The sequence below is a fragment of the Brachypodium distachyon genome, chromosome 1 (assembly GCF_000005505.3).
Source record: "Brachypodium distachyon strain Bd21 chromosome 1, Brachypodium_distachyon_v3.0, whole genome shotgun sequence".
Taxonomy (NCBI): Eukaryota; Viridiplantae; Streptophyta; class Magnoliopsida; order Poales; family Poaceae; genus Brachypodium; species Brachypodium distachyon.
This window is the reverse complement of record NC_016131.3, coordinates 4,075,469-4,100,208: the sequence shown is the minus strand read 5'-3', so window position 1 is coordinate 4,100,208 and position 24,740 is coordinate 4,075,469. Positions and strand designations below refer to the sequence as shown.

The window sequence follows — 24,740 nt, the reverse complement described above, 5'->3', positions numbered from 1 at the left end:
CGTCTCGACCGAGTCTGAGTCGACGAGGACAAAGGAGAGCCAGCTGTGCACGCGCGCACATGTTCCGGTTTTAATCCCGCGACGCTTGTTTGGCTGTTGTTCACTGTGGTTTGGCTTCAGGTACGGACTCCGGTGCACGTTATGGCTAGCCAAAGCTGCTAACCGAGTATACTACTGTTACCTAACTTCGATCAAATTTAGATGCATCTATACACTAAATCATAATATATATATATATATATATTAATATATATATATATATATTATGATTTAGTGTATATATATATATATTATGATTTAGTGTGTGTATATATATATATATCCAAAATTTGACAAACTTGAGACATCTTTTGTTGGACGAAATTTTTTCCTGCATGAACGAATGCACATTTCTATCTCCATGGTATTAATAACATGGGACAGAAGTCTTGTGAGGTAGATGGATAGAACAGCGGTACTATGCTGAAATCACGGTTCCAAGAGCACTAAATCCATGTTTACCCCGGAAGAGTATTTTTTGCGTGTGGTCTAAGTATGGTTCACTAGTACAGTACATACGTACTGGTACGATGGAAAAGAGGGACCTGGGTTAGCTGGAGCATGGCATTTATTTCACAAGGTTTCAGCTGTGCATAAATCGATCTGAAACATCAGATCAGAGAAGAAGAACTCTCTGGTGTCTGAATAGCTCTCAAGGTTTCAGTGCAAAAACAGAATAAAACAACTCACACGTTCAGTCTCTTGCACTCTGTGTCCACCGTCTGTCCCTTCTTCTATGCCAGGAATCGAGAGCATCCTTTGATTTTCTGCTCCCCTTGGCTTTAATCAAAGCAGGGAGGAAATAAGGAAACGGACCCTAACCAATTAAAAGTACTGAAAGGAAAGAACCAACGAATCCAAAGAAAAGAAGGAAAAAGTGAGCCGGCCGTGTTCATCATATCATACTTGACAACAGTAGGCTGTAAAAGGGTTCGTATGAGAGGTACTATGCCCTTTAAGAAAAGGTTTAGTTGAAGGGTAATAGCTAGCATTATCATCTGGCACTGTTACCGTGTAATAATACCATAATGTCCTAACGGCTGCTTCTGATCCGCTCCTGCTACATCCAGGACTGGCTTATTAGTGAGAGTGTTATCAACAGGCAAAAGTTTGTTGAGCAAAGCCATTAATTAACAATCCCAAGCATGGCAAAAGTGCACCAGTACCATCCTAAAACCAAAAGCCAGTCAATGTTAACATATGTTAATACTCTCAATCAGCAAAGTTTATTAAGAAAAATGACACAGTATTTTAAGCCACATTGGACATAGACCAAAATGTAATCCCAAGAAAGCAAAGGAGCATCATACCTCATTACTGCTTTTCTTTGGGTGTTAGTACTGTACTACTATAAAAAAGCGAGTAAGCTAGAGTAAAAGAGAGCACCAGCCGGATGGTTCTTGCTGTCCTTTGCCTGCTGCAGACTTCCAGCTCAACCTTTGGAGAGAACACCTGTCCGTTGCTCCAGACTCCCGGTTCCCTCATGTCTCTGCCGCCGCCCCCGTGATACTACTCTTCACCTATACAACTCGCAGTACCAGAATCGAGCAGACAGCAAAGTGTTTCATCTGTGTGTGTGAGTCAGTGAATGAGTGTGACTGACTGACAACCATAAAACGCGATAAGAACAGAGAGTTCATCGTCCTCCTCAGCGGTGATCTGAAGAAAAGGGTTTTCTTGGCCTCTCGATCCATGGCTGCAAGGTGAGGTTTATTTCACTCTTTTGCTTTGGTTCCTTGCCAAGTAGTAGTACTAAGCAGTTGTTTTGGCGCCAAGTGGAAGCTAACTTAATACCACGCTGGTTCTATCCATTCTTGGGTTGCTCCATCTCTTTGCCAGTTGTTGAAGGAAGTGAAGGAGGGAGCAAGTACTGCGCAGTTGCACACGGGAGGAGGGTCTTTGCTGCATTGGGATGGGAAGAAGTAGTAGTCTACTGCTGCCAGGATCTTCGTGAGAGATTTGGAGGCCATTCCGGTTCTGCTCATTGTTGTCTGGTCAGTGGTACGTGTCTGTCAAGCAGCTCTGCCCCTTTACATCCAAACCTCTGGAATTTATGCACCCGGGCCATAAACCCACAATCAAAAGCTTGATTCTACTTCTGCTGGTACTGTCCTTGATCACTGGAAAGGAGGAAAGAATCATTAAAGATTAGATCGAGCAGTACACGTTGTACAGAATTTGGTCAACTTTTCGTTTTTGCCGTTGCTTCTGTTCTTGTTGATGATCAAGCAGTGATACCATACCACTGAAGAAATCAAATCCGAGCCAGCAATGGCGGCCATTGGAAGCCATTTCCTGTTCATCTTGTCGGCATTGCTCCTTGCGTCGCTCCCGGTGACCACGCAGCTGCAGCCTTCCCAGATATGGTCTCTCCTGAAGGTCCAGCAGCTCCTGAACCGGCCCCCGATGCTCCGCCACTGGCGCCGCAGCACCGACTTCTGCGGCGGCGGCGGCGGCACCGTGGCCACCTCCGCCGTGGCCGCCGTCGTGTGCTACGGCGACACGGTGACGCAGCTCCACATCGCCGGCGGGGCCACAGGCGCCCCGCCGCTGCCCCGCAACTTCTCCATGGCCGCCCTGGTCACCACGCTCTCCAGGCTCCCGGACCTCACGGTGCTCACCCTCTCCGGGGTCGGCCTCTGGGGCCCCATCCCGAGAGCGCTCTCGCGGCTCGCCTCGCTGGAGATCCTCAACATGAGCAGCAACTACCTCTACGGCCCCATCCCCCTCGCGCTCTCGCGGCTCGGGGCCCTGCAGACCCTAATCCTCGACAACAACATGATCGGCGGCGAATTGCCCGGCTGGATCGGGGGCACCACGCTGCCGTCGCTGGCCTTGCTCAGCCTGCGGAATAACTCGCTGTCGGGCCCCGTGCCGGAGGAGCTCGGGAGGATGCCCTCGCTCCGGTCGCTCGCGCTCGCGTCCAACAACCTCTCCGGCGACCTGCCGGACCTGCGAGGGCTCGCCAGCCTCCGGGAGATCGACGTCTCCGGGAACTCGCTCGGCCCGGCGTTCCCGCGGCTCGGGCGGAAGGTGGCGTCGGTCGTGCTTGGCCGGAACAGGTTCGCTGGCGGCCTCCCCGCCGCGGAGCTCGGCGAATTCTACCTGCTCGAGTGGCTCGATGTGTCGCGGAACCGCTTCGTGGGGCCGCTCCCGCCGGCGCTGCTGTCGCTGCCGTCCCTCCGGTACCTCAACGTCGCCGGGAACAGGTTCACCGGCGCGCTCTCCGGTGATGTCCCCTGCGGCGACAACCTCCGGCTCCTCGACCTCTCTTTGAACCTGCTGACGGGGAGCGTCCCTGCCTGCTTGAGACCGGGAGGGAAGACGGAGACGGTGGTGATCTCGTCGGAGAACTGTTTCGACGGGAGCGACGGCTCTCAGCAGCACCCGTCGTCGTTTTGTCAGAACCAAGCCTTGGCCGTGGGGATAGGAGCTCCGCAAGACAAGGAGAGGAAGAGAGCTTCCCGGCATGCAGGCTTCGTCGCTGGCATTGTAATTGCGGTTCTCGTCGCGGTTTCACTCGTCGGTGTCATGGCCTTCTTCGCCGTCAGGAAGATGGCCATGGACGGTGCCAAGACGAGGCCTTCCGTGGCGTTGGTGGAAGAACAGCATGCTTCTAGCGCCTACCCATCCAAGTTGTTCGCCGATGCACGTATGGTCTTTGCTGATGGATCTCTGAATTTCGTTTTATGGCTTCAGTCTAAGGAACTCTGAATAAGGAACTCTGAATTTCACTTTTTCAGAGATCAAAACTTGATGTCAAATCCACTCACATTTGCTTTCCTTTTTGGCACTTGGAACAAAAAAACAGGTTACATATCGCAGACAGTGAAGCTAGGAGCTCTGGGAATCCCATCATACAGATCATTTTCCTTGGTTGAACTCGAGGCAGCGACGAACAACTTTGCGAACTCCTGCCTGCTCGGGCAAGATTCTTATGGCGAGGTACGGCATCGTTGATCTTCCCTTGATCATTTTACATTGTTTCCAGAATTGGGGCAGGCGATGCCTACAACTTACTGTCACACCATGAGTTCATCATGCAATTTGATGGGCAACTCACATTTTTTGTTGTCGTCAGATGTATCTGGGAAAGCTAAGCAATGGAGCCCCAGTGACAATCAGGAGCCTGAAGGTAAAGAGGAACCAGAGTTCCCAAAGCTTCAACCGCCACATCGAGACAATATCAAGGCTCAGGCATCGGCACCTGGTCAGCGCTCTAGGGCACTGCTTTGAGTATGATCTCGATGATTCAACCGTAACCCAGTTGTACCTCGTGTTTGAGTACGTGCACAATGGTAACTTGAGGAGCAGGATTTCGCGTAAGTTGTCAGTTCTTTTCTCTTTCTTTTTTCACTTGCTCTGACAGTGCAATGACTGACTGTTATGCTGCTTGTCTGATCTGTTCTTCACCAGAAGGAACTGAAGGACGGAAGCTTACCTGGGGACAGAGAATATCGGCCGCTATCGGTGTCGCCAAGGGCATTCAGTTCTTGCATGCAAGGATTATACCAGGTCTATTTGGGAACAATCTGAGGATCAATAACATTCTTCTAGACCAGAATCATGTAGCAAAAATCGGCAGCTACAATATACCCATCCTAGGAGAAGCTGCAAAAATAGAGGTACATAAGCGAAAAAACAACTTACAATTCAAGCATACTGTTAGTAAGTTTTTATGGGGTTTGCTGATGAACAATGTATGTTGTTTGCCAATCCAATCAGGGAGTGGCTGGAAGCAAACACCAAGCTGATAGGTACCTACGAGTTTCACTTCTAATGCTATCATCTATAAATTTCAATCAGTACAACTAACATTTTCTTCCTTTGTCTCCTTTGTCTGCAAATGTTACTTTGCAGTACAATGCTCGGCGATAAGATCGACATATTTGATTTTGGGGTGATCCTGCTTGAGCTTGTATCTGGAAAGCCAATCACATCCATATATGAGGTGGAAATAATGAAAGAACTGGTAAGTATGATCACACTATAGTCGTGTACCGGGCAATGCCAACCCTTGAACTTATCTGGTACTCGTGCGCAAGGGAACGCAAACACCTGAGTCTCACTCTGCTGCAGCTGCTATGGGCAATGGCTGAAGAGGACCGAGCCAGGAGGAGGAGCTTTGTGGACCCCGCTATGAGCAAGGGCTGTTCAGAAGAGTCATTGAGGACTGTCATGGAGATCTGCCTGAGGTGCCTGGCCAAGGAGGCGGCGCACCGGCCCTCGGTCGAGGATGTGCTTTGGAACCTCCAGTTCGCCACCCAGGTGCAGGATGACTGGGAGGGGGAGATCCGGAGCGGCGGCGAGGGGTCACCAGTGTCGTCGTCATCCCGGGTCAACAGGTCGTCCAGATTCAGCAGATAAAGATGGACTGCAGATAAGGGGACGCTACTACGGTCCTTTTTTGTTTTCTGAGCTCAGAGTTTTTTTTTTCAATTCCTGAATTAATAATCTCAGGGGCAAATTTTTGTCTCTTGGTTTTCTCAATGCGTACAACAATGATGTGCACTTGTGTTGTGCAAGCCAATAGCAAATCTTGTTTGTACCAACAGCTTAAGAGCTGCGTGATATAAAAGCTACTGGTGCTACCTACCATCTCTGTCAAAAACCTGCTTGTGACCGAGCGTAGTACGTCCGGAAAGCATCAAGGTTTACAGGATGAGCTTTCCTAGCAACCACGTCTTGGCTAAAGTATATGATCTTTACACAAACATCCATATATTTAATTCATCAAACAGGTCACACACTACATTAGGAAAACGAGCAGGAGAAGCAGAGGTCAAGCATAGAACAGAACAGCCACTGAGGATTTCAATGTTTTAGTGGCTAGTACAGAATGACAAAGCCAGAGATGTGATGTTTTGGCGTTGCTTATTGCAGAATGTGGCAACGTTAGTCGGCCGTCCAGCTTTGCTCAACGATCTCACGAACTTTGCGGTTGTACTCGCGCTTGTTCTCACTGTACATCCTGGCCGCTTCAGAGTTTGCAGGAGAATTTGGATTCGGATCGCAGAGCAGGGACTGCAGAGCAAATCAGAAAGGAAATAAGAAATAAGTACCTCAGTTTAGTATGTGGATGCTGTCGGGGAGAGGTAGCCCTGGGAGCACCAGGACATTATTTTGGCAGAAAATAAGGCAAATAATCTTTAGTTCTTTACATCCACAACGAAACGGAAAGGCTCTAGCTGGTAACTTGGTATGTACGATCAAACAGTAGGTGGCTACATCTCTGATCTCTATTTACTGGTCGGATGTTACCTTACCTATATATGTCAGGTGCTTTGGTAAACAATAAATTCGACAATAAAATCTGGATCTGACTTCAATGACAGTACTGTACTACTGATGTCAAGTTATAGTATAGATGAGCACCGTTCTTTTTTCTTCCATGCTATATTCGAGAAAATGGAACAGAATTTACTTCAAGATTAGTGGAATGACAACAATACAACTTGTGTGAACTTGATAGTAGTTGGTAGGTGTGAATGATTGTGAAGTGTAATCAAGTGAACAACAACCAAGTGAAAGTACTCCCTCCATCCTATATTAAGTATGGCAACTTTGTCTTGATACACATGTATCTAGAAGCATTTTAGTGTGTAGTTGCTTATCTAGACAAAGTTGCAAATATGGGACGGAGGAAGCAGTTGTTTTTACTGAACCTTCCTGTAAATATTTAATCTTTTGATATATATACAGGAGGATACTCTCCTACTGTTTCCCTAAAAGAACAATAGAAAGTACTATCTCCGTTACTAAATATAAGAAGTTTAGCTTTGTCCTAAGTCAAACTTCTTTAAATTTGATCAAATTTATAGAAAAATCTACCAACATTTAGAAATACAAATTAGTTTTAATAAATCTGTCATTATATATAGTTTCATAGTATACTCGTTTGATATTGTAGATCTCAGTAGATTTTTTTCTATAAACCCGGTCAATTCTAAAGAAGTTTGACTTAGGAAAAAACTAGGACTTCTTATATTCAGGAACGGAGGGAGTAGTAGGAAAAAAATGAAGCTATCAAAATGGCCCATTGGTTCCAATGGTAAGAGATGACGTAAATGATACCTGAATAGATGTCAATATTGCTGCAACATCATATATAGGGCTCCACTGATTCTGTAAGATATCCAAGCAGATGCTTCCATCTGCATAAACTGAATAGATAATACCAAACATTACACCAATTTCGTGCAGAACTTCAAGGCTTCATTCTCTGGGAATAGTTTAGTCATTTCAAACAGAAATCAAGTGGATGACAAAAGGTCATAAAGAGAACATACTATTTGGGTGAAACATCCTTGAGACAAATCGAACAGTTGGTGGCTTGTTGGGATAATCTTCTGTAAATTGCATGGTCAGCTTGAACGTACCTATTAAACAACAAAACCAAATTTTAGCAAACATAATGATTAATTAGTTAACACCACTAGTTTCCCTAAAAAAAAAGTTAACACCACTAGTTGTTCTGCAGACTGTAACAATGAAAAGACAGGGTGAACCATATATTTATTGGTACCAGATACCATAATTGTGACTCCGAGAATGTACTAAGATAGTGAGCTGTAATATTAACAAACCAAAACAAAGGGATGTGATCCAATAAACATCGTACTGGGTTCAAAGTATCTCTAATCAATTATCATAACCAAAATAGTATGAAGTGTTGCAGGGGCAACAGAATAGGTAAAAAGTAGACTTTCCTGTATCACATAATCATGTTTTCTAGGCTTTCAAGCACATATTTTTGTTAGAAACAAACAATAACCCCCAAAATGGAAGTGACATTTAACTACTGCAGCCCCGTCTCAGTGTCTTGCAGAATACCAAAGATGAATTGACATCATCCAACATAAAAGACATTGTGCACCAATGAGTGATGGAGAATTGTGTGACCCTAAGTAACTTCCAATAAATCCTACTCCAACATCCACAGCCACCGGTAGAGAGGACTTATCTGCATGGAATATCCCATGACTTAAGGCTATGACTAAGCAATGTCTTCTCGTAAAAATAGAAGACTAAGCGATGTCAAGCTGGTAAACAAACTCCCATTAATGTAGCTAAAGTGGCACCCATTATATAAATGGCCCGCCCCTCTCCTTACTGTATTATTCCAACAGGTATGGAGCATGGTCTTTCATCATCTTTATTGTTATTGCTGATAATATAGGGTGTGTCAGGTAGTATGCCAAACTGAAACTCCCTTCCAGTTGTGATATATTACTCAAACGAATTTGGGACTCCAGCAGTTAGCCAATGGGTGAACATTAACGGATACAGGAAAGAAAATAGAGTCGGACTGATAGTGTCTACAGCAGATCGCCATGCCAGAGGCACCTCTGAGGATGATGTTACTAGGAAAGCAGGAGGAATTGTTGAAGACGAGGACATCAGAAGACAAGTGTTTTTTCGCCAAAGACCACGGCACCCTGCTGTTTTGAAACACATATTTTATCCTAAGCCATTAGACAATGGCAGCCGAGCAAGAATCCTTGCCAGTCCAAAAGAAGGGATGCCTACGCTTGTCCAAAGCTTCAATCACTCCATGGCGAAGGGGGAAGGAACACATGAAGAAAGTGGGAAGGCTGTTGATAACCGCGTTTTTCAATACAGGCCTACAACCCAAGGAGAGAAGGAGGGCCCCTACATTAGACTATGAAGTATGCATTTACTTGCTAGACCACATGAGTTAGGCTAAAATTGTAACGTTCATAAATCATAATTGCGTACAGAATTCGAATCATGTCAATCATGCGCGTTTTTTGGCTAACTTGTGACATGACGACAGCCCTTAGCATTAAAGCATCAATCAGACAAGAGACAAGTCAAGGTGTTTGCATTTTTCACAAACAACAGATGGAAAATAATGAAACACAAGGCGTGGTTAGGGAGGTTGCTCTTTTGGGGAAAAAGGTTCTAGTAGAGCCATTACTTTACATCTACACCTTGAGAAATCAAAAGGCAAAGATAGCACATTCTCGCACAATTACAGATAAAAATAGGCACAAGTACAGTACAGTACAGATTAACCAATCACTAAATGGCAAAAAAAAAGTAGCAACAGGCAAGGATCCAACGAATAGCTAAGGTTTGTTGACGATCCCTGGCTACAATCCCAGGAACATCATAAATAGTACCTGCGACTCCTACTTTGACCACTTCGCATATTGGCTTTATATTATCTACGGCGTCAACCATAAGTTTGATTACATCGCGTTCAGTTCGAGCTAGGCGGTGAAAAGTTTTATAAACAATAGCACGAACTCTCGTTCTTTTACCATCGATCATGCGAAAGTTTACCAATTTATTGATCAATTCTTTTTGCTCACCATCAAAGTCCCCCATATAGCTGAGAATTTCCGAGCAATTGGAAGCCGCTTTCAATGACGAGGCCAATAAATTGATATTACGCGATCGTTACTGTCCATCTTTTTAAGCTCCGCTCCCGAACTTTTAAAAGAAAGGAGACTGAGATAGGGGTTGTCCTTGGTTTTTCCAAGGAAACTCTATCTTTAGTAGCGATCGCATGACGTTGACATCGACCCAGGAAAACGAAACCCTCCTGAGTGCCCGCATACAAGTATTGAACTTAATGTCTTTTGCATAACCAATTTATGGTGCACTTGGGGAAGCCTCCGTAAACATGTGGTAGAATTGATTCAAGTAGGACATGCATGTTCCGATGACCAGTGAATGGATAGAAGGAACAGGCAAACAATAGTAATCGATAAATTACAAGATAAAATGAAACAAACCGAAACCAAAATCGAGCCGGCTCACCTCCATCCCACGGCGTGTCATCCGGCCTGCAGAATCGCACCAAACGACACAGAGCGAACGACGTCAGTACCATATCAACCCGCCACAGGAAAATCCGGTAAATAGAAATGGAAAACTCGGGACTCTACGAGATCCCCAGGCTCCAAAACCTAGAGAGGGAGGAAGAAGCGGCGGCGCGGTTAATTTACCCGAATATGACGGCGTTCCAGAGCGTTATGTTGTTGTCCTGCGGCGCGCCGCTGATGCCGGCGGGCGGGTCGTGCTGCAGCCGCTTGAAGTCCCGCATCAGCCGCTTCCTCGCCGGCGTCGACATCTCTCTCGACACCCGCGGCCGCCAAACCCTAGCCCTCCCTGGGCCTGATCTCCGGCTCCCAGTCCCGGCAAGCGCGCTGGCTGGCTGGCTCGCTCGCTCGCCTGCGCGCGTCCCCTCTCCTCTCCTCCCCTCCCCTCGCTGGGGGACGTTCTCTGAGACTTCCGGTACCGGAGGAGAGAAGCTTCGGAAGCGATGGAGAAAGAGAGAGGCGGGGGGCGGGTGGGAGTAGGAGGAGGCTGGTGCGAAAGGGGAAGGGTATAAACACTCGCCGCGGGCGCCAGCTGCGTGACGAGACGGCCCTTCCCCCAATGAGCTGCTCGCGTAGTCCCCACGCCCGGCTCGCTCGCCTGACGAGATGGGGACCGACATGCGGGGCCCACCTGCCAGTGTGACGCCGCGGTGGAGAATGACGCGCACCAGCGTCAGGGTGCGAGCCGCCCTGCCTATCGTACGCGAGACAGGCTGATGCCAGTGGCCCAAGTGGATTAGGGCGAGCCATCTGTCGGTCACTTTGGCGGTGGGCCGGGCGCTGGCCTAGATTCCGCGAGGTGGTCCATTGCTCGCATAGGCAGTGCGAAAGGTGGGCTGGTGGGGCCGGAGAAAGCGGCGGCGGGTCTGACCTGAGGACTACTCATCGTCTGCGATCGTCGACCGTCCTTTTCCATTCTTGATCGATCCTGGCCGTGCAGGGAAGTGCTGGAACTGGTTCCTGACCTGACAGCTTTCTCGTGAAAAGACATGATCAATACCTTTCATCCACTTGTTAATTTATCTTACGAGCCCGACTGAGCTATCTGGCGTGGTTGGGTTCAGCTCACAAAAACAAAATTGGTTTGTATTTATTCGGATTTATTTTAGGATTAAACCGGGGGTGTGTAGTTGACGTATCAACCAATAGTGAGATGTATGCCTATAATGACTTTATCAACCTTAAGATTTGTTGGCACAGTGTCTCAGAGATGCTCGTAAGGGTAAGATATGCATGCATGCATTCAAAAGAGTTGAGTATACGTGTGTTTGTAAGTGTTGGAGATGCTCGCAAGGCTCATAGAGACGACGTACGTGCATGTTCATGAGTGTTTGCAGGTTGTATTATGTTATTCGTCAAAAAAATCCATCTTGCAAGCACAAGAACAATAAAAACAAAACAAAGAACCAAAGAAACCAAAGAAAATGATGCACATAGAAGAAATGGACTCCAAATTTCTAAGAAAAACGTTTGAGGGGAGGATAAAGTGGATGACTAGTGCAGGCACCGCGGACGCCATACCTGAGCACCACCTCTTACGGTGGATTTGGTGTTGTTGGATTCACGATGGCAAAAAAAAAAAAGAAGCTTTCATCGCTATGGCAGCAAGCGAAGCGGAAGTGCTAGACGGTGGAGGAGGAAGAGGAGGACGTCGCCAATATAGCTAGAAAGACTGCATGACCCAAACCCTAAGTAACTGATAGAGGGAGGAGAGTGACATGACCGGAACTAGTGGCATAACTAGGATAATATCAAGTCGAAAGAGGAAAAAAAATTAGAGATCAATTCAAGCTTTATTGATCATCAAAAGTTACTGTGCATCTTTTGCCAACAAGGGCACCAAAACACAAAAAATATTCGAAAGAAGCCACCGTTCGCGAACCCAGTCCAAAGAGAAATTTTGAAAACGGGGACCGTGCGCAGTGTCTAACCACAGGAATAGCCAGACCTTTTTTTTTGAATTTGGAATATAGCCAGACTTTTAATTTACTTAAAGTGGGCCCATACCATTCGCGAACCCAGCTGGGCTCGACACAGTTCAGTGCCGGGCCAGGCCGTCCTCCGCTCCGATCGGATCCGAGCCTAAAACCCGAAGATTTTTACCGGATATTTTCGCAGTGGACTGGACTGTCCGGTCCAGGAAAGCGTCGCAGCTCTGCCACGTCCAAAACCAAATCCGACTCCTCTCCTCTCTCCTCCCGTGCTCCGCACCCTATCCTCCTTCCCACGGCCCCATCTCATTCTCCTCGCTCCCGCCTCCGACGACCGTAACCGCCAAGCTCGGGCGCTCTGCACTGCGCGCCGCGCCATGGCGGCCGCCGCCGCGGCGCTCGCGAGCTCGCCCCTCGTTCACCTCACTTCCCCCCGCATCCGCTTCCCCAGGCCCAGGGCCTCCGCGGCCTCAGCATGCTGCTCGCGGTGGGGATGCCCGAGAGGCGCCTACTTGGACTGGAGGCCCCTGAGGCGGTGCGAACGGATGCGGCGCTTCTCCATCGACGAGGGCGGCGGTGGCAGCGGGGGAGAGGACGAGGAGAAGCGGAGCGAGGATGAGGCGGCGGTGGAAGCGAAGGTGGGGACTGCGGAGGAGCTGGGCTCGGAACGGAGCCGGTCGGGTAGTTTCTCTTCCTCATCATCATCGTCTTCAGTGGTAAGGTGTACGGCCACGGCGGATTGCTTATTCATTCGTTAGTACGAGAAACTAAGCCATTGGCCATTTGCATGGTGTACGGGAGTAACAGACTAGAGATGTAGTCGTGCCTTCGGTTTTGTAGGGAGTAGCCGTAAGTGGCGTGCATTGTGCATGAAATTTTGTGTTTCGTATTGTTGAACGTAGTTGTACTGGACGGCTTGCTGATTTAGGAGTAGTTTCTACTTTCTAGCCTATTCTGCTGGATTGAGAGGCAGAACGAGGAGGTTCGGAGGCACATTAAGGACAATTTGGCATATGCTCACTACTGATTTAAAGGGAATTGACTTCCTGAATCGATCCTTGCAATTACAATGTAGTGTTAATATGGCTATTAGTGAAGTAACCTGTCCCATCCAGTCATCCAGTTACGTATGATGTTGTGACGTTTTCGCAAGCATTTGGCATAGTCAAGCTTCTATATGTTTTTACCATGATCATATAAAGTACTACTCCCTCCGTCCCATATTAAGTGCTGAAGTATTCCATGTATCTAGACGTATTTTAGCATATAGATACATCCATTTTTAGACAAATTTGAGTCACTTAATATGGGACGGAGGGAGTATTATTTAGTTTGATTATACATAAATGCTTTTTTTTGCGAGGGTATACATAAATGCTACCATTAGACTTATCATAACAGAATAGTTCTGTACTTTAGCTATCGTATTCATAAAAAAAAAACCCGGTCAAAGTTACATGTTGGAGACTGTGGAGATGCCCATATATTCTTTAGCAGAGAAATTATCTAATGTTGATATGGCAGACAAGACATTCAGCTACCAGAAATGAGGGGGAGGTTACCACGTTGTGCATGTTCTCGTTGTCAAAGCCTAGTGCTAATATACCTAATAAAAGTCCATTTCCATTGGATTCTTTGGTGCCGATGTGGGTTTGTTAGATGAAAACTGTAAAGCATATCTGTTTTAATATTACGAACATGGCTGATTCTTTTCTCAAAAATATTTCTTACATCTCCCTTTGCTCAGACTCCTGGTGTATCAAGCGAGCCTACGCTTTTGAGCTTCAGTGTGGATAGTATCGATACAGTTAAGCTATTGGAACTCTTAGGCCCAGAAAAGGTTGATCCAGCAGATGTCAAGGCTATTAAGGAAAAGTTCTTTGGCTACACAACATTCTGGTTGACAAGAGAAGAACCTTTTGGCGATCTTGGGGAAGGAGTGCTTTTTGTTGGAAATCTTCGAGGGGATAGAGAGGAAATCTTTGGAAAACTTCAACGGCAGCTACGTGAACTTACGGGTGACAAATACAATCTTTTCATGGTGGAGGAGCCCAATTCAGAAGAGGGCGACCCACGTGGGGGACCACGTGTTAGTTTTGGTTTGCTTAGAAGAGAAGTTTCGGAGCCTGGACCTACTACCCTGTGGCAATACGTTATTTCCCTGTTACTTTTCCTTCTCTCTGTGTTCTCCTGTATTGAATTAGGGATTGCATCAAAGGTATATTTTCTTCACTTGTTATATGCTATGAGACCTTAATCCCTTTCTATCCTAGGCTAGTGGAGTAATAAATTAAGTTCTGTGCAGATTAGCAGTCTTCCACCAGAAATTGTTTCATATTTCACGGATCCAAATGCTACCGGACCCCCGCCTGACATGCAACTTTTACTTCCATTCGTGGAATCTGCTTTGCCAGTGGCTTATGGCGTATTGGCTATCCAACTATTTCATGTAAGTTACATCATAAATCTGTTGAGCGTGTCTTTTCTTCTGGTCTTCTAACTCTTATAGTGAAAAGTACACCTTTTACACAATTACAAGTCTTCAAGAAACACAATGGATATTGCCATTGTTAACTTCTCCTGCTGTGCTCCAATTGGTTACGAAACACTCCCATAATTAAATTGTCCTCACAGTTCTTTTGTCATATAAAGTGACACTGGGGGCTAAGTGCAGATATCTTGTAGAATTTCCTTGGTTAGAGTTATTATTCAACTAATTCCAGAAGTCATTGTTGAGTACTCTATCTATTGATCTGAGTAAGATATGAATAGCTGCTGTATCCTCTATCTATTGATCTGAGCAATTGAACATTGACATCAACTGTAGCAGCCAACAGTATCAGTGGATCCTTTTATTACGTGGTGATTTATTTAGCTGTTTGAGTTGCCATTTCATGAATTCCTTTCGTTTGTGATTGTTTTAACCTGACCTACCATGTTGCATACTGTATGCAGGAAGTTGGACACTTTTTGGCAGCATATCCAAAGAAGGTGAAATTGAGCATTCCTTTCTTCATTCCGAACTTCACTCTTGGAACTTTTGGTTCAATTACTCAGGTTAGTATATATTTAATAAAAGTACTGTAATACCTATAGATTAAATCATACTGGGATGTGTTGCTCAGTTACCTTATTATATATAACTGATAATTAATACACAAGCATGCCATGATGATGAACAGTTGGATAACATATTTATCTGTATTAACTGATTTACCTCCTGTAAATATGATAGTACTGGAATTGTAGCCTCCTCTTTAGTTTTTTTAATATCACTCTCCCTCTCCCGGTGTCTATGGTGCTGAACAATATTAAATTCATTGGAAGATGCTTGAGTGATGATAGTGTTTTTTTCACCTACTTCTAGTATTGCTCCAGAGTCTAAATTCTACGGAAGCAACTTTCTTTTTGTAGCCTTATCAGTTGGGTTTCGTTTGACATTTCTAGTTTTGTGCAGTAAACCACAAAATCCTAATACAATGGTGCATATTTCTTTTCAACCACTACCTGGAAGTTATCTTATTTCATCATTCACTCCTGTAGTTCAAATCCATCCTGCCAAATCGGAAGGCAATGTTTGACATATCAACGGCTGGTCCTCTGGCTGGAGCTGCACTTTCTTTTTCAATGTTCTCCGTAGGCCTGTGGCTCTCCTTAAACCCTGCTGGGGCAAGTGATTTGGTTCAAGTACCCAGCAATATATTTCAGGGTTCATTGTTGCTTGGACTTGTTAGTAGAGCAACACTTGGCTACAGGTGACTGACACGTGACACTTTGGACATTTACATTTGCTATTTTAACTACTACTCTGTTCCTAAATACTTGTCGTGATTTTAGTGCAAATTTGCACTAAAACCACGACAAGTATTTAGGAACGGAGGGAGTAGTATTTAATACTTAGTAGTAATCTTTAAGTTGTGATCTATCTTACTTCCATACGTGATATCTGCACTTTTCCTTCAACGATCGTGTTAATACAGACTTTAGACACCATTTCAGAACACACAGAAAGTTTGTGCTACTTTCCTAATTCTCGCTCATAACTAGTTTCAGTCTTTGAGAAGTGTACTGGATTAGCTGAAACTCTTACTTTTAGGTTTAGGATGAAAAGCTATGTTTTTCTGAACTCCCAACCAATACATATTTGGTGAATATCAGTGGTTTTCGGAACTCCCAAACTATAGTTTGATGAATCATTACATGTGATGGGATATTTAATGGACATTATTGGTGTGGATAGTTCAGCATTTATAACTGTTACAAACTTACAAGTCCTGTTGGTCCTTCTGTTGAAGATTCTAGTCTCACCCATCGTCTATTCATCTGTGATATATGTTTAGAAGTTAATATACTTTATCAACTGCTCAACTCTATGCATTTTGTAGTTTGGGTAGGGGCACTATGTTTCTAATGAACTTAAATTCATTTACAGTGCTATGCATGCTGCTACGGTCTCTATCCACCCTCTTGTGATCGCCGGCTGGTGAAGTATCGTTCACTAATTGCTTGACCTCTTGTAACCAAAGAAGCACTGTTTGTCTTACTGTTCCTGCAAATTCTGCAGGTGCGGTTTAACAACTACTGCCTTCAATATGCTTCCAGTTGGATGTCTTGATGGTGGGAGAGCATTGCAGGTAAATGTTGTAAATTTTGCATGGGATGTAAGCATTTAATCACGCTGGACCATATGTATGTACTCCCTCCGTCCAGAACTATAGGTCATTTTAGCCATCTTTTTTGTTCCGCGAATGCAGCCCATTTTACATTGTCTAGGTGCTTTCTCTCCATTCTTCCTATCACACCCCATGGCCACTCCGCCAGTACTCTTACAAATAAATGACTCTCTGTTCCAGCCTTGGAGAGTGAATTCAGTAATTGAGAGCATAGTTAGAGGCTACTAAGAGAAGAGCATGACGGTCATTTTAGGCTTTTGCTTACCCATGGCTAAAATGACTTGTATTTGTGGACAGGAAGGAGTATGTACAGTAGCTACTCATTTTTACAATTGTCCTCGACTCCTCGGTTGCCCTTCCTTGATGTTTCATACTGTTTCCAGGACATATTTGATTCACTTCTCATGCATGAGTTTCTGAGTTGTAAAGTGCGACTTAGGATGCTATGTCAAGTCTAATGAAATGCAAAATTTCTTCCATCTCTAATGGATTTCTTGTCCGATATCCTATCTGTTTGACTTGTATTATTGACAGAGCCATGCACTATTTTCAAAAGATCGTGAAGAAGGCACTAGAATATGCAAGATTAGAATGCATTTATTGGTAGATGTTTGTATCCATCAGTGATCAGAAAACAGTTTTAAGCTTTACTTTATCTTTAAGTGGAAAATAACACCCATTAACAGTTACCATTGGTCCAGGAGTTTGGACATGTTTAGAAATAAGAATTACAACTTGGTACACTGTTGGAGCATTGCAAATCATGCGGAACTACATTACAGAAACAGCGAGGTGTCTCTTGTTGTGAAAAATCCCCAGACCTAACATTGATTGTTTATTTTTAGCAAGTACAACTTTTCTGCTTGCAATATCCTTGAAGGAGGCTTCATTTGCAGTTTTTGCACGGGAGCAATTGATACATTCATTTTCTCATCAGTGTTCATTTTTCCATTGCCTCCTTTTGTTGATTTCTCAATCTGTATTAACTTGACAGTCGGTAATATCTAGAACTTCTGGTGCTTAACCTTGTAGCCTGGAAATACCATGACTGTTAAGTGCAAAATCCTTAGCTTCTGTATCAATCTAAAGTTCTCTGATATGTTGAACAGGGCGCTTTTGGCAAGGACGCTTTGTTTGGATTTGGCTTGACAACATATTCATTGCTTGGACTTGGAGTGGTACGTCAGTCTATCTTGGTCTTGGACATATTTTTTCTTCAAACAACACCTTGCACTTAGCCTTGCATCTTTGGCTTCAGAGTTTCTAGTGCAGTTCAGTTTGTTTGCTTACCTTTGGAAAGAACAAAAAAATTAACATTTTCGTCCATACTAAGTACACAGCACATTTGTGTTGTTGATTACCACTAAACAACATGCAATATTTTATGTATAATTGAATATCATAACACTGGATATCATTTTTATACAATTACTACTGAAGAAAAATGCTGGACCTGACAGGACCCAACACTACACTGCCTAGCAGGCTGTAACCTTTAAATATAGTTTCTTTAGTTCTGGAAACTGAAAAGGTATATGTAGATAAAATTTAAAGGAGCCATACCCTTTTCATCTTTTCTGTTAAGATGAAAGATTTATTCGAGAAAGCCCTTACGCTAAATACCTTTCGTTTTGCTAAAACTGCAAAACAACATATGTCGTCTTGTAAATCTTTTCCAGAATACGTTTTTCTCAAGAGTCTTGCTTAACCTTCTTAGCTCATAGGGATCCCATTCATATTGCAAGATGATAATATTGGTGTTGTTCTACTTGTAATGAAAGGCAGGATGTACCATGAGTCTTAGACATACGAAGAACCAATCATACTGAGTACTAAGCTGTTGTCACTTTTGATCCAAGCTTCACATGAGCATATTCATTTACTTCTAATGTTCCTCGTTTTTTTATCTTCCAGCTTGGGGGACCGTTATCTCTCCCTTGGGGCCTATACGTGCTACTATGTCAGGTAAACTCGAGAACATATTGATTATTATGAAACACAATAGGCAGGTGATTCCATGATCCGTGAACTAACTTTTCTGTACCTTCTGGTTTATCCCAGAGAACACCTGAAAAACCATGTTTGGACGATGTGAGTGACGTTGGCACCTGGAGGAGGGCCGCGTTGATAGCTTCGGTGTTTCTCGTTGTATCGATTCTTATCCCTCTGTGGGATGAACTTGCGGAGGACCTAGGAGTAGGACTTGTTACCTCGTTCTGAGATACGTAATGCTTGCCGGCAGAGCTAGGCCATGATGCAAGTCATTTTTGTACTTTTGTATCCAAATTTTTGCCACAATAGCGAAATTGTTGTGAAGGCCTGCGTTGTTCTTTCTCCTGGAGCTGGAGGTGGATATGAATTGCCCGGTTTGTCCGGTTGTACACTAATATGTACTGCGACGAGGTAGTACGAGTTTGTTGACGTGCAGACAAGCTGTATGCTAAACTGTAGCGACAAATCTTGCGTTCTATGCTGTACGTTTAAAGCATAACCTTGTTCTCGTTTTCTCGCACGTAGGTCTACATGAAAAGGTTCAATTCTAGCTCAAATCTGGGTACGTAAATTGCCATCTTTTGAAGAATTCATTTTCTACTGGTTACAGCAGTTAGCAGGGGTCCCTTTAGACTTTAGTCACCAATTGTATCAAACCAAAATTCCGGGAGTAAGGTCGATCAATCTGAAAGAAGCAATCTTCTGAAGAATTCATTTTCTACAGGCTTACAGCAGTTAGAAGGGGAGCCTTTAGTCACTAGTTGTATCAAACCAAAATTCCGGGAGTAAGGTCGATCATCTGAAAGAAGCAAAATGGTTCCTATAAACTCATAAATAGATTTTAGAAATGTGATAAAAATGTGCACTTGTAAATATTCTAATGACATAACTAGAAAGTTGTACTCCCTCCGGCCGGAGGGAGTAGTTAGTTCCAAGCACACATACTCTGCTAAGTTGTGGTACATGCTTCTAAAAAGGAAACGTTCGTGGTTTTTCATTTTCCCTTTCCAATTTAGAACTCATAAACTAGATTTCATTTTACGAAAATGATAAACTAGAGGGATTTGATCATTTGCCCTATTTTACTTTGATCATTTGTCCTGTCCTGTCTCACTCAAAGGTGGACTCCTTCCCTTGTGCCGCCGCCACAGGAGACCAGGGTTTGTACCGCTGCCTGTCGCCTGACCGTCATAGCGGGTTTGAGTTGAGACGACAGATTAGATCAGACCAGTTTTTTTACCTTCACGACATCTCCGTTTCATCCTTTTCTATGTTCCATCCTGCCTTACAAGCATGTAAAAAACTCAAATGGTCTTTCTTCACCTAATGATACGTGCTTCCACTTGCAGGTTTGAGTTTCCACTGATCAAATCAAACCAATTTATATCTTTCGTGTGTGTTTGTTTCACTCTCTACCTACCTATGATTCCTCCCGTCTTAAAAGTTCGTGAAAAAAGCTCTAACATTTATACGAGTATTTTTTATTTTTAAATATTCGACAAATAATTTTTAACCTTGCCGGTCTCTCTGTTTCACTCTCGCCTCCGTTTCATCCCGCCCCACCGGACCCCCTCCCTTGTTTGTTCCCCCCGTGCTGTAGCACTGTAGCAGCCAGCGCGAAGCCACGGAATCCCCAATTTCTCTTCCCTTCTCCCAGAGCTCCTCCGCTTCGAACCCTAGCCCTCCCCTCCCTCCTTCCTTCATTTCCCCATGGACGACGACGACGCCGGGGGCGGGGGCGACGCCTCCCCGCCGCACGCCGGCGCGGTAGTTGAGCCCGGGGCGGCGCCGCGGGACGTCGCGGCGTCGCCGACGAGCTCGCGGTCGGTGACGGAGACGGTGAACGGGTCCCACCGGTTCGTGATCCAGGGGTACTCTCTGGCCAAGGGCATGGGGGTGGGGAAGCACATCGCCAGCGAGACCTTCACGGTGGGCGGGTACCAATGGGCGATCTACTTCTACCCCGACGGGAAGAATCCCGAGGACAACTCCGCCTACGTCTCCGTCTTCATCGCGCTCGCCTCCGAGGGCACCGACGTGCGCGCGCTCTTCGAGCTCACGCTACAAGACCAGAGCGGCAAGGGCAAGCACAAGGTGCACTCACACTTCGACCGCTCCCTCGAGTCTGGCCCCTACACCCTCAAGTACCGGGGATCCATGTGGTAATATAACCTTCTCGCGCCTCGTCACCTTACCAACAGGAATCAGTTCGGGCTTAAGAGTGACCAGATTGATCACGACTCATGAAGTCTCCTGCTCTCATTACCTTGCAATTTGATTTTCAACTTTTCATATTGAAGCAGTTAGTACTCGCGGCGAGTTACTTTCGGCAACTGTGCGTGATATATGCTCTATTTAGGCACTCCCAACGCAAATACGTGTACTGTATCTAATTCTGCCATGTAGGATAGGAATCGACGTGGAAGCAGAATTAATGTAGAGAATGGAATCGTATCTAAATGACGATACGGCTCTTGTTTCTGGATTCCAATCAAAAAGTTTCTCAGCCTATTCACTGCTGCTCTGCCCATCAACTGAACCGATTTCAGCAATAGAAAAAGGGAGAAATAATGAAGACATTTAATGGCAGGAAAACTATAAGATACAGCGGTTAAGAAGTTGTGTATCTAAGTGACGTGGCAAAAATTAAGATACGGCAAAGCCGTTCTGCGTTGGGACTGGCCTTAGGTGTGTTGCAGTGGTTCTCGCCTTTTCTGTGTGGGCGCTGAACTTAACCGGTGAATTTGCTGTGGTTAGACATGATTTTAGTTGTGCAGTGAGTCTATTTTTCAGTGCTAAATTGGTAATGTGCTGATTAAGATTTGGTTCCATTGTTATCTGCTTGACTTAAAAAATAGTGTTAAACTAGCTGTCAACTTATTGGACCACATCCCCAAATTAATCATGTTGAATTGCCTACTACTCTGAATTCCTTGCGGAACACATCCTAGGAGGAATGCTTAGCTTGGGTTTCTGTTCTCATGAGACTCTCCACACAACTCTTTAGAATTGATATTTAACTGGTTTCTCTATTTGTTCTGGAAAATAGTTTTCTTCCCTAAACACACCCAATTTTGTGTTGTTTTGTATATTGGAAAAAAGTGTCCAAATGACGCGAAACTTGCACCTAAACCAAACTCAAAACAAAACAAAACAACATGAAAGAAAGAAAATAAAAGCAAACAAACCACGAAAAAGCCACCTAGCGCTGCTCAGCAGCAGCCAGGTCATTATGCATATAGTTAATTAATAGAAAGTATTACTCTCTGTTTCAATATTTGATAGAATTTCTGCAGTTGGTCATAGTGTACCCTATTATAATTTAGGTGTTAAATCCACTGAAGCAATGCATGATTACTCTGGTCATATTCTTTGGATTAATCAGAGAATTTCTAGTAACTTAAGGTCGGAGTGGCCAGAGAATATGTAATTGATATAGTTATAGATATGGCCTCGACGGTACAAAAGAGTAGTAGATCAGCAACAATTTTGCAAACCTCGTAAATTGCTTAGAATAATTTGTGCAAACAGGGACCGGTCATGCTGATTGTTAATTATTATTTTTGTGTGTTTAAGGAGGGTTGCAACTGGCAAGTACTCCCTCCGTCCCATATTAAGTGTCGCTGATCTTTACTCTTATAAAAGATCCAATTGGTGGCGGCGGTCCGTCACCTTCTTTTGTTGTGAAGAAATAACCTCACTCTTTTTGTATTGTCAAAAAAACAACTGCCCCTCTCTTTCTAATGCAAACAATTAAACATATTTGTTCCGTTATCAGTGATTGCGGAACCGATCATATTTTGGTCGAATGGGAAAAAAAAGAAAAAATTAAACCTCTTGAAAAAGATTGACATGTGAATAATGTTTGTCACCAAAATTGGAATAAGATGGGCATGCCGCTAACATGTAATAGTGATTTTAATCTAATTTAGCAGGTAGTTTAATTTTTTCATCCATAGCAACGCGTGGGTATTTAGCTAGTTTTGTACAAAAGTGTAAATCCTTTTTCTGAAATTAGTTGTCATCCTGATTTCTATTTTCAGGGGCTATAAAAGGTTTTTTCGGCGTACTGCTCTTGAGACATCAGACTTTCTTAAAGATGATTGCTTGAAGATAAATTGCACTGTGGGTGTTGTGATATCAACCATGGATTACTCTAGGCCACATTCAATAGAGGTTCCAGAATCTGACATAGGCTACCATTTTGGGACGCTTTTGGACACTGAGGAGGGTGCAGATGTTATTTTTAGTGTAGCAGGAGAAAAGTTTCATGCTCATAAGTTGGTGTTGGCTGCCCGGTCTTCTTTTTTTAGATCTGAATTTTTTGATTCCGAATCAGATGAAGAGAAGAATGAGGCTGACATAAGCAACGAAATCAAAGAGATTGTCATCGATGACATGGAGGCAAAAGTCTTCAAGGTGTGTTGCTTTCTAGGCTGATATTATCCTCTCGATTTTGCTGTTCAACAACTCAGTGATTCACATCATATGCAAATATTTTCTGCTGTAGGCTGTGCTTCATTTTATGTACAGGGATAATCTTGTCAGTGATGATGAATTATCTGCATCAAGCTCAGGCTGTTCTATCTTTGACACTTTAGCTGGGAAGTTGTTGGCTGCAGCAGACAAATATGAATTGCAGAGGCTAAGGGTGTTATGTGAATCTTACTTGTGCAAACAGATTTCTGTGAACTCTGTGGCAACTACTCTAGCACTGGCTGACCAGCACCATGCTACTGAGCTTAAATCCGTTTGCCTAAAATTTGCTGCTGAGAATCTTTCAGGTAATAAGACTTCACGAGAAATGCAATTTTTATGTTCATGGCCTATCTATGCTTTTCTATTGACATCAGCTTGAAAACTTTGTGGAATAATGTGGCACACATGCCTTTGTGGCAATAGTTCGAAGTTAGAACCAAAGGTGTACGGTACATACATGGAAGTAGTGTTGTGTTAGTGTGACCTAAGTTTTCCCGCAAAAGAAAAGGGTGACCTAAGCTATAGCCATGATGTTTTTTATCTTCCACAATGCACGGTCAAACTGCAAGCTGTTGGCTCAAACCTGTCTCCAGATTTCATTCATTTCATGCTTTTATTTTGCCCAACCATCTTATACTTCCATATGAAACATATGCTAATTTCAGTAATTTAGTACTCCCTCCGTCCAACAAAGGACTCAACTTTGACTAAATTTGAATGCATCTATACACAAAGTCATGTCTAGATACATCCAAATTTTGACAAACTTGAGACATCTTTTGTTGGACGGAGGGAGTATTGATTTTTGTGGTACTGGTCGAAAACTACTATCTTTGGATATGGCTTTGTTTCTATTGTTTATTTCGGTGGTGCCCAAATAAGTGTCCTCAACTGTGTAACATTCCAGATGCCCTTATGTATCTGCAGCTGTAATCCGGACTGACGGGTTTGATTACCTCAAAGACCACTGCTCGGCTCTGCAATCGGAGATACTGCGGACGGTGGCCGGGTGTGAGAATGAATGCAGCAGCGGCGGGAAGAGCCAGAGCGTGTGGGGGCAGATCTCGGACGGCGGTGACACCAGTGGGCGCAGGGTGAGGCCGAGGGTCTGACACCGCAACCGCAAGCACTGACCTGTGTAAGCTAGCTGCCGCTGCTGTATAAATCAGGACAGCATTTGATTTTTGACAACTCTTGGAATAATAGCATCTGCCTGTATCATCTTGTTCGTAACCATTTGTTGGACATTTATGTTCTTTCTTTTAAAAGAGGATGTTGGATCGGTAACGAGTTAAATAGTTTATACCAGCCTCGGAAAAGCACGGGTGACTGATTTACAAGCATTGTATAACAAGCGGAGCAATCAGAACAACTGAATATATGTTTCGCCAAAACATAATATTTTTGGTCCTCATATTCTTGTGCTGAAGAAATAAAGTATGAAAATATTTTGTACACCAAAAAAAAATATTGGTTAATTGAAATACTTGTAAAGCTAAGACACTATGTAACAGAAATCATTTATTCATCATCTCCTCTTTTTTCTGAACAATATTTACTTGATGAGAATTTGTGTATGCATGAATTGTACGAGACTTTCACGAGAACCATAAAAAAATAATGTTAAGATGGCAAGTTATTAAATACTTTAACCTTGGTTATTTAAAATGATTTTTCAGCCAGTAAAGTGTATTGCACTGCCTCCGTTCCAAAATACTACTCCTGCGTCGAAATATTACATGTATTTAGACTTTTTTTTAAGTATAGATACATTC

General features: G+C 44.0%; 5 protein-coding genes across 7 annotated transcripts; 3 read left to right on the top strand and 2 right to left on the bottom strand.

The window, feature by feature from the left end:
* Window positions 1–1,340: 1,340 nt before the first annotated feature.
* Window positions 1,341–5,630, top strand: LOC100821049 (probable inactive leucine-rich repeat receptor-like protein kinase At3g03770). 2 transcript variants are annotated; one of them, XM_014896967.2, is made up of 8 exons: window positions 1,341–1,742; window positions 1,879–3,691; window positions 3,851–3,984; window positions 4,121–4,361; window positions 4,456–4,664; window positions 4,765–4,796; window positions 4,900–5,011; window positions 5,085–5,287. In XM_014896967.2, exons 2-8 carry the CDS (start codon window positions 2,311–2,313, stop codon window positions 5,136–5,138), a joined length of 2,163 nt encoding a protein of 720 aa, XP_014752453.1. In that variant the 5' UTR covers window positions 1,341–1,742; window positions 1,879–2,310; the 3' UTR covers window positions 5,139–5,287. The 2 variants fall into 2 exon arrangements, with proteins under 2 accessions (XP_014752453.1, XP_003559337.1); XM_003559289.4 differs by having other exon boundaries at window positions 1,348–1,742; window positions 5,119–5,630.
* A 76-nt stretch (window positions 5,631–5,706) lies between these two features.
* Window positions 5,707–10,415, bottom strand: LOC100845428 (ubiquitin-conjugating enzyme E2 2). Its single transcript, XM_003557812.4, has 5 exons — window positions 10,017–10,415; window positions 9,829–9,854; window positions 7,329–7,418; window positions 7,114–7,202; window positions 5,707–6,063 (listed from the first exon to the last, which is right to left on the bottom strand). Exons 1-5 carry the CDS (start codon window positions 10,139–10,141, stop codon window positions 5,935–5,937), a joined length of 459 nt encoding a protein of 152 aa, XP_003557860.1. The 5' UTR covers window positions 10,142–10,415; the 3' UTR covers window positions 5,707–5,934.
* On the bottom strand, window positions 8,973–9,820 carry LOC104581786 (ribosomal protein S7, mitochondrial). Its single transcript, XM_010230365.3, has one exon. The coding sequence runs from the start codon at window positions 9,391–9,393 to the stop codon at window positions 9,085–9,087; it is 309 nt and encodes a 102-aa protein (XP_010228667.1). The 5' UTR covers window positions 9,394–9,820; the 3' UTR covers window positions 8,973–9,084.
* A 1,651-nt stretch (window positions 10,416–12,066) lies between the features above and the next one.
* LOC100841157 (probable zinc metalloprotease EGY1, chloroplastic) lies at window positions 12,067–18,994 on the top strand. The gene is made up of 10 exons (XM_014896431.2): window positions 12,067–12,537; window positions 13,569–14,039; window positions 14,127–14,270; window positions 14,777–14,878; window positions 15,365–15,576; window positions 16,254–16,304; window positions 16,386–16,455; window positions 17,604–17,672; window positions 18,409–18,459; window positions 18,556–18,994. Exons 1-10 carry the CDS (start codon window positions 12,199–12,201, stop codon window positions 18,712–18,714), a joined length of 1,668 nt encoding a protein of 555 aa, XP_014751917.1. The 5' UTR covers window positions 12,067–12,198; the 3' UTR covers window positions 18,715–18,994.
* A 1,054-nt stretch (window positions 18,995–20,048) lies between these two features.
* Window positions 20,049–24,374, top strand: LOC106865736 (BTB/POZ and MATH domain-containing protein 4). 2 transcript variants are annotated; one of them, XM_014896434.2, is made up of 4 exons: window positions 20,049–20,648; window positions 22,530–22,905; window positions 22,997–23,270; window positions 23,873–24,038. In XM_014896434.2, exons 1-4 carry the CDS (start codon window positions 20,197–20,199, stop codon window positions 23,896–23,898), a joined length of 1,128 nt encoding a protein of 375 aa, XP_014751920.1. In that variant the 5' UTR covers window positions 20,049–20,196; the 3' UTR covers window positions 23,899–24,038. The 2 variants fall into 2 exon arrangements, with proteins under 2 accessions (XP_014751920.1, XP_014751919.1); XM_014896433.2 differs by having other exon boundaries at window positions 20,052–20,648; window positions 23,893–24,374.
* The last annotated feature ends 366 nt before the right edge of the window (window positions 24,375–24,740 follow it).

Coding starts and splice junctions, on each gene's coding strand:
- LOC100821049 (XM_003559289.4), top strand. CDS start 2,311: ATGGCGGCCATTGGAAGCCATTTCCTGTTCATCTTGTCGGCATTGCTC. Junction 4,665..4,764: donor GAGAAGCTGCAAAAATAGAG/GTACATAAGCGA, acceptor CAATCCAATCAG/GGAGTGGCTGGAAGCAAACA. Junction 4,797..4,899: donor AGCAAACACCAAGCTGATAG/GTACCTACGAGT, acceptor GTTACTTTGCAG/TACAATGCTCGGCGATAAGA.
- LOC104581786 (XM_010230365.3), bottom strand. CDS start 9,393: ATGGGGGACTTTGATGGTGAGCAAAAAGAATTGATCAATAAATTGGTA.
- LOC100845428 (XM_003557812.4), bottom strand. CDS start 10,141: ATGTCGACGCCGGCGAGGAAGCGGCTGATGCGGGACTTCAAGCGGCTG. Junction 9,855..10,016: donor TGGAACGCCGTCATATTCGG/GTAAATTAACCG, acceptor GCGATTCTGCAG/GCCGGATGACACGCCGTGGG. Junction 6,064..7,113: donor CAATATTGACATCTATTCAG/GTATCATTTACG, acceptor TTTGCTCTGCAG/TCCCTGCTCTGCGATCCGAA.
- LOC100841157 (XM_014896431.2), top strand. CDS start 12,199: ATGGCGGCCGCCGCCGCGGCGCTCGCGAGCTCGCCCCTCGTTCACCTC. Junction 12,538..13,568: donor CATCATCATCGTCTTCAGTG/GTAAGGTGTACG, acceptor CCCTTTGCTCAG/ACTCCTGGTGTATCAAGCGA. Junction 18,460..18,555: donor TATACGTGCTACTATGTCAG/GTAAACTCGAGA, acceptor GGTTTATCCCAG/AGAACACCTGAAAAACCATG.
- LOC106865736 (XM_014896433.2), top strand. CDS start 20,197: ATGGACGACGACGACGCCGGGGGCGGGGGCGACGCCTCCCCGCCGCAC. Junction 22,906..22,996: donor TGGAGGCAAAAGTCTTCAAG/GTGTGTTGCTTT, acceptor TTTCTGCTGTAG/GCTGTGCTTCATTTTATGTA. Junction 23,271..23,892: donor TGCTGCTGAGAATCTTTCAG/GTAATAAGACTT, acceptor ATGTATCTGCAG/CTGTAATCCGGACTGACGGG.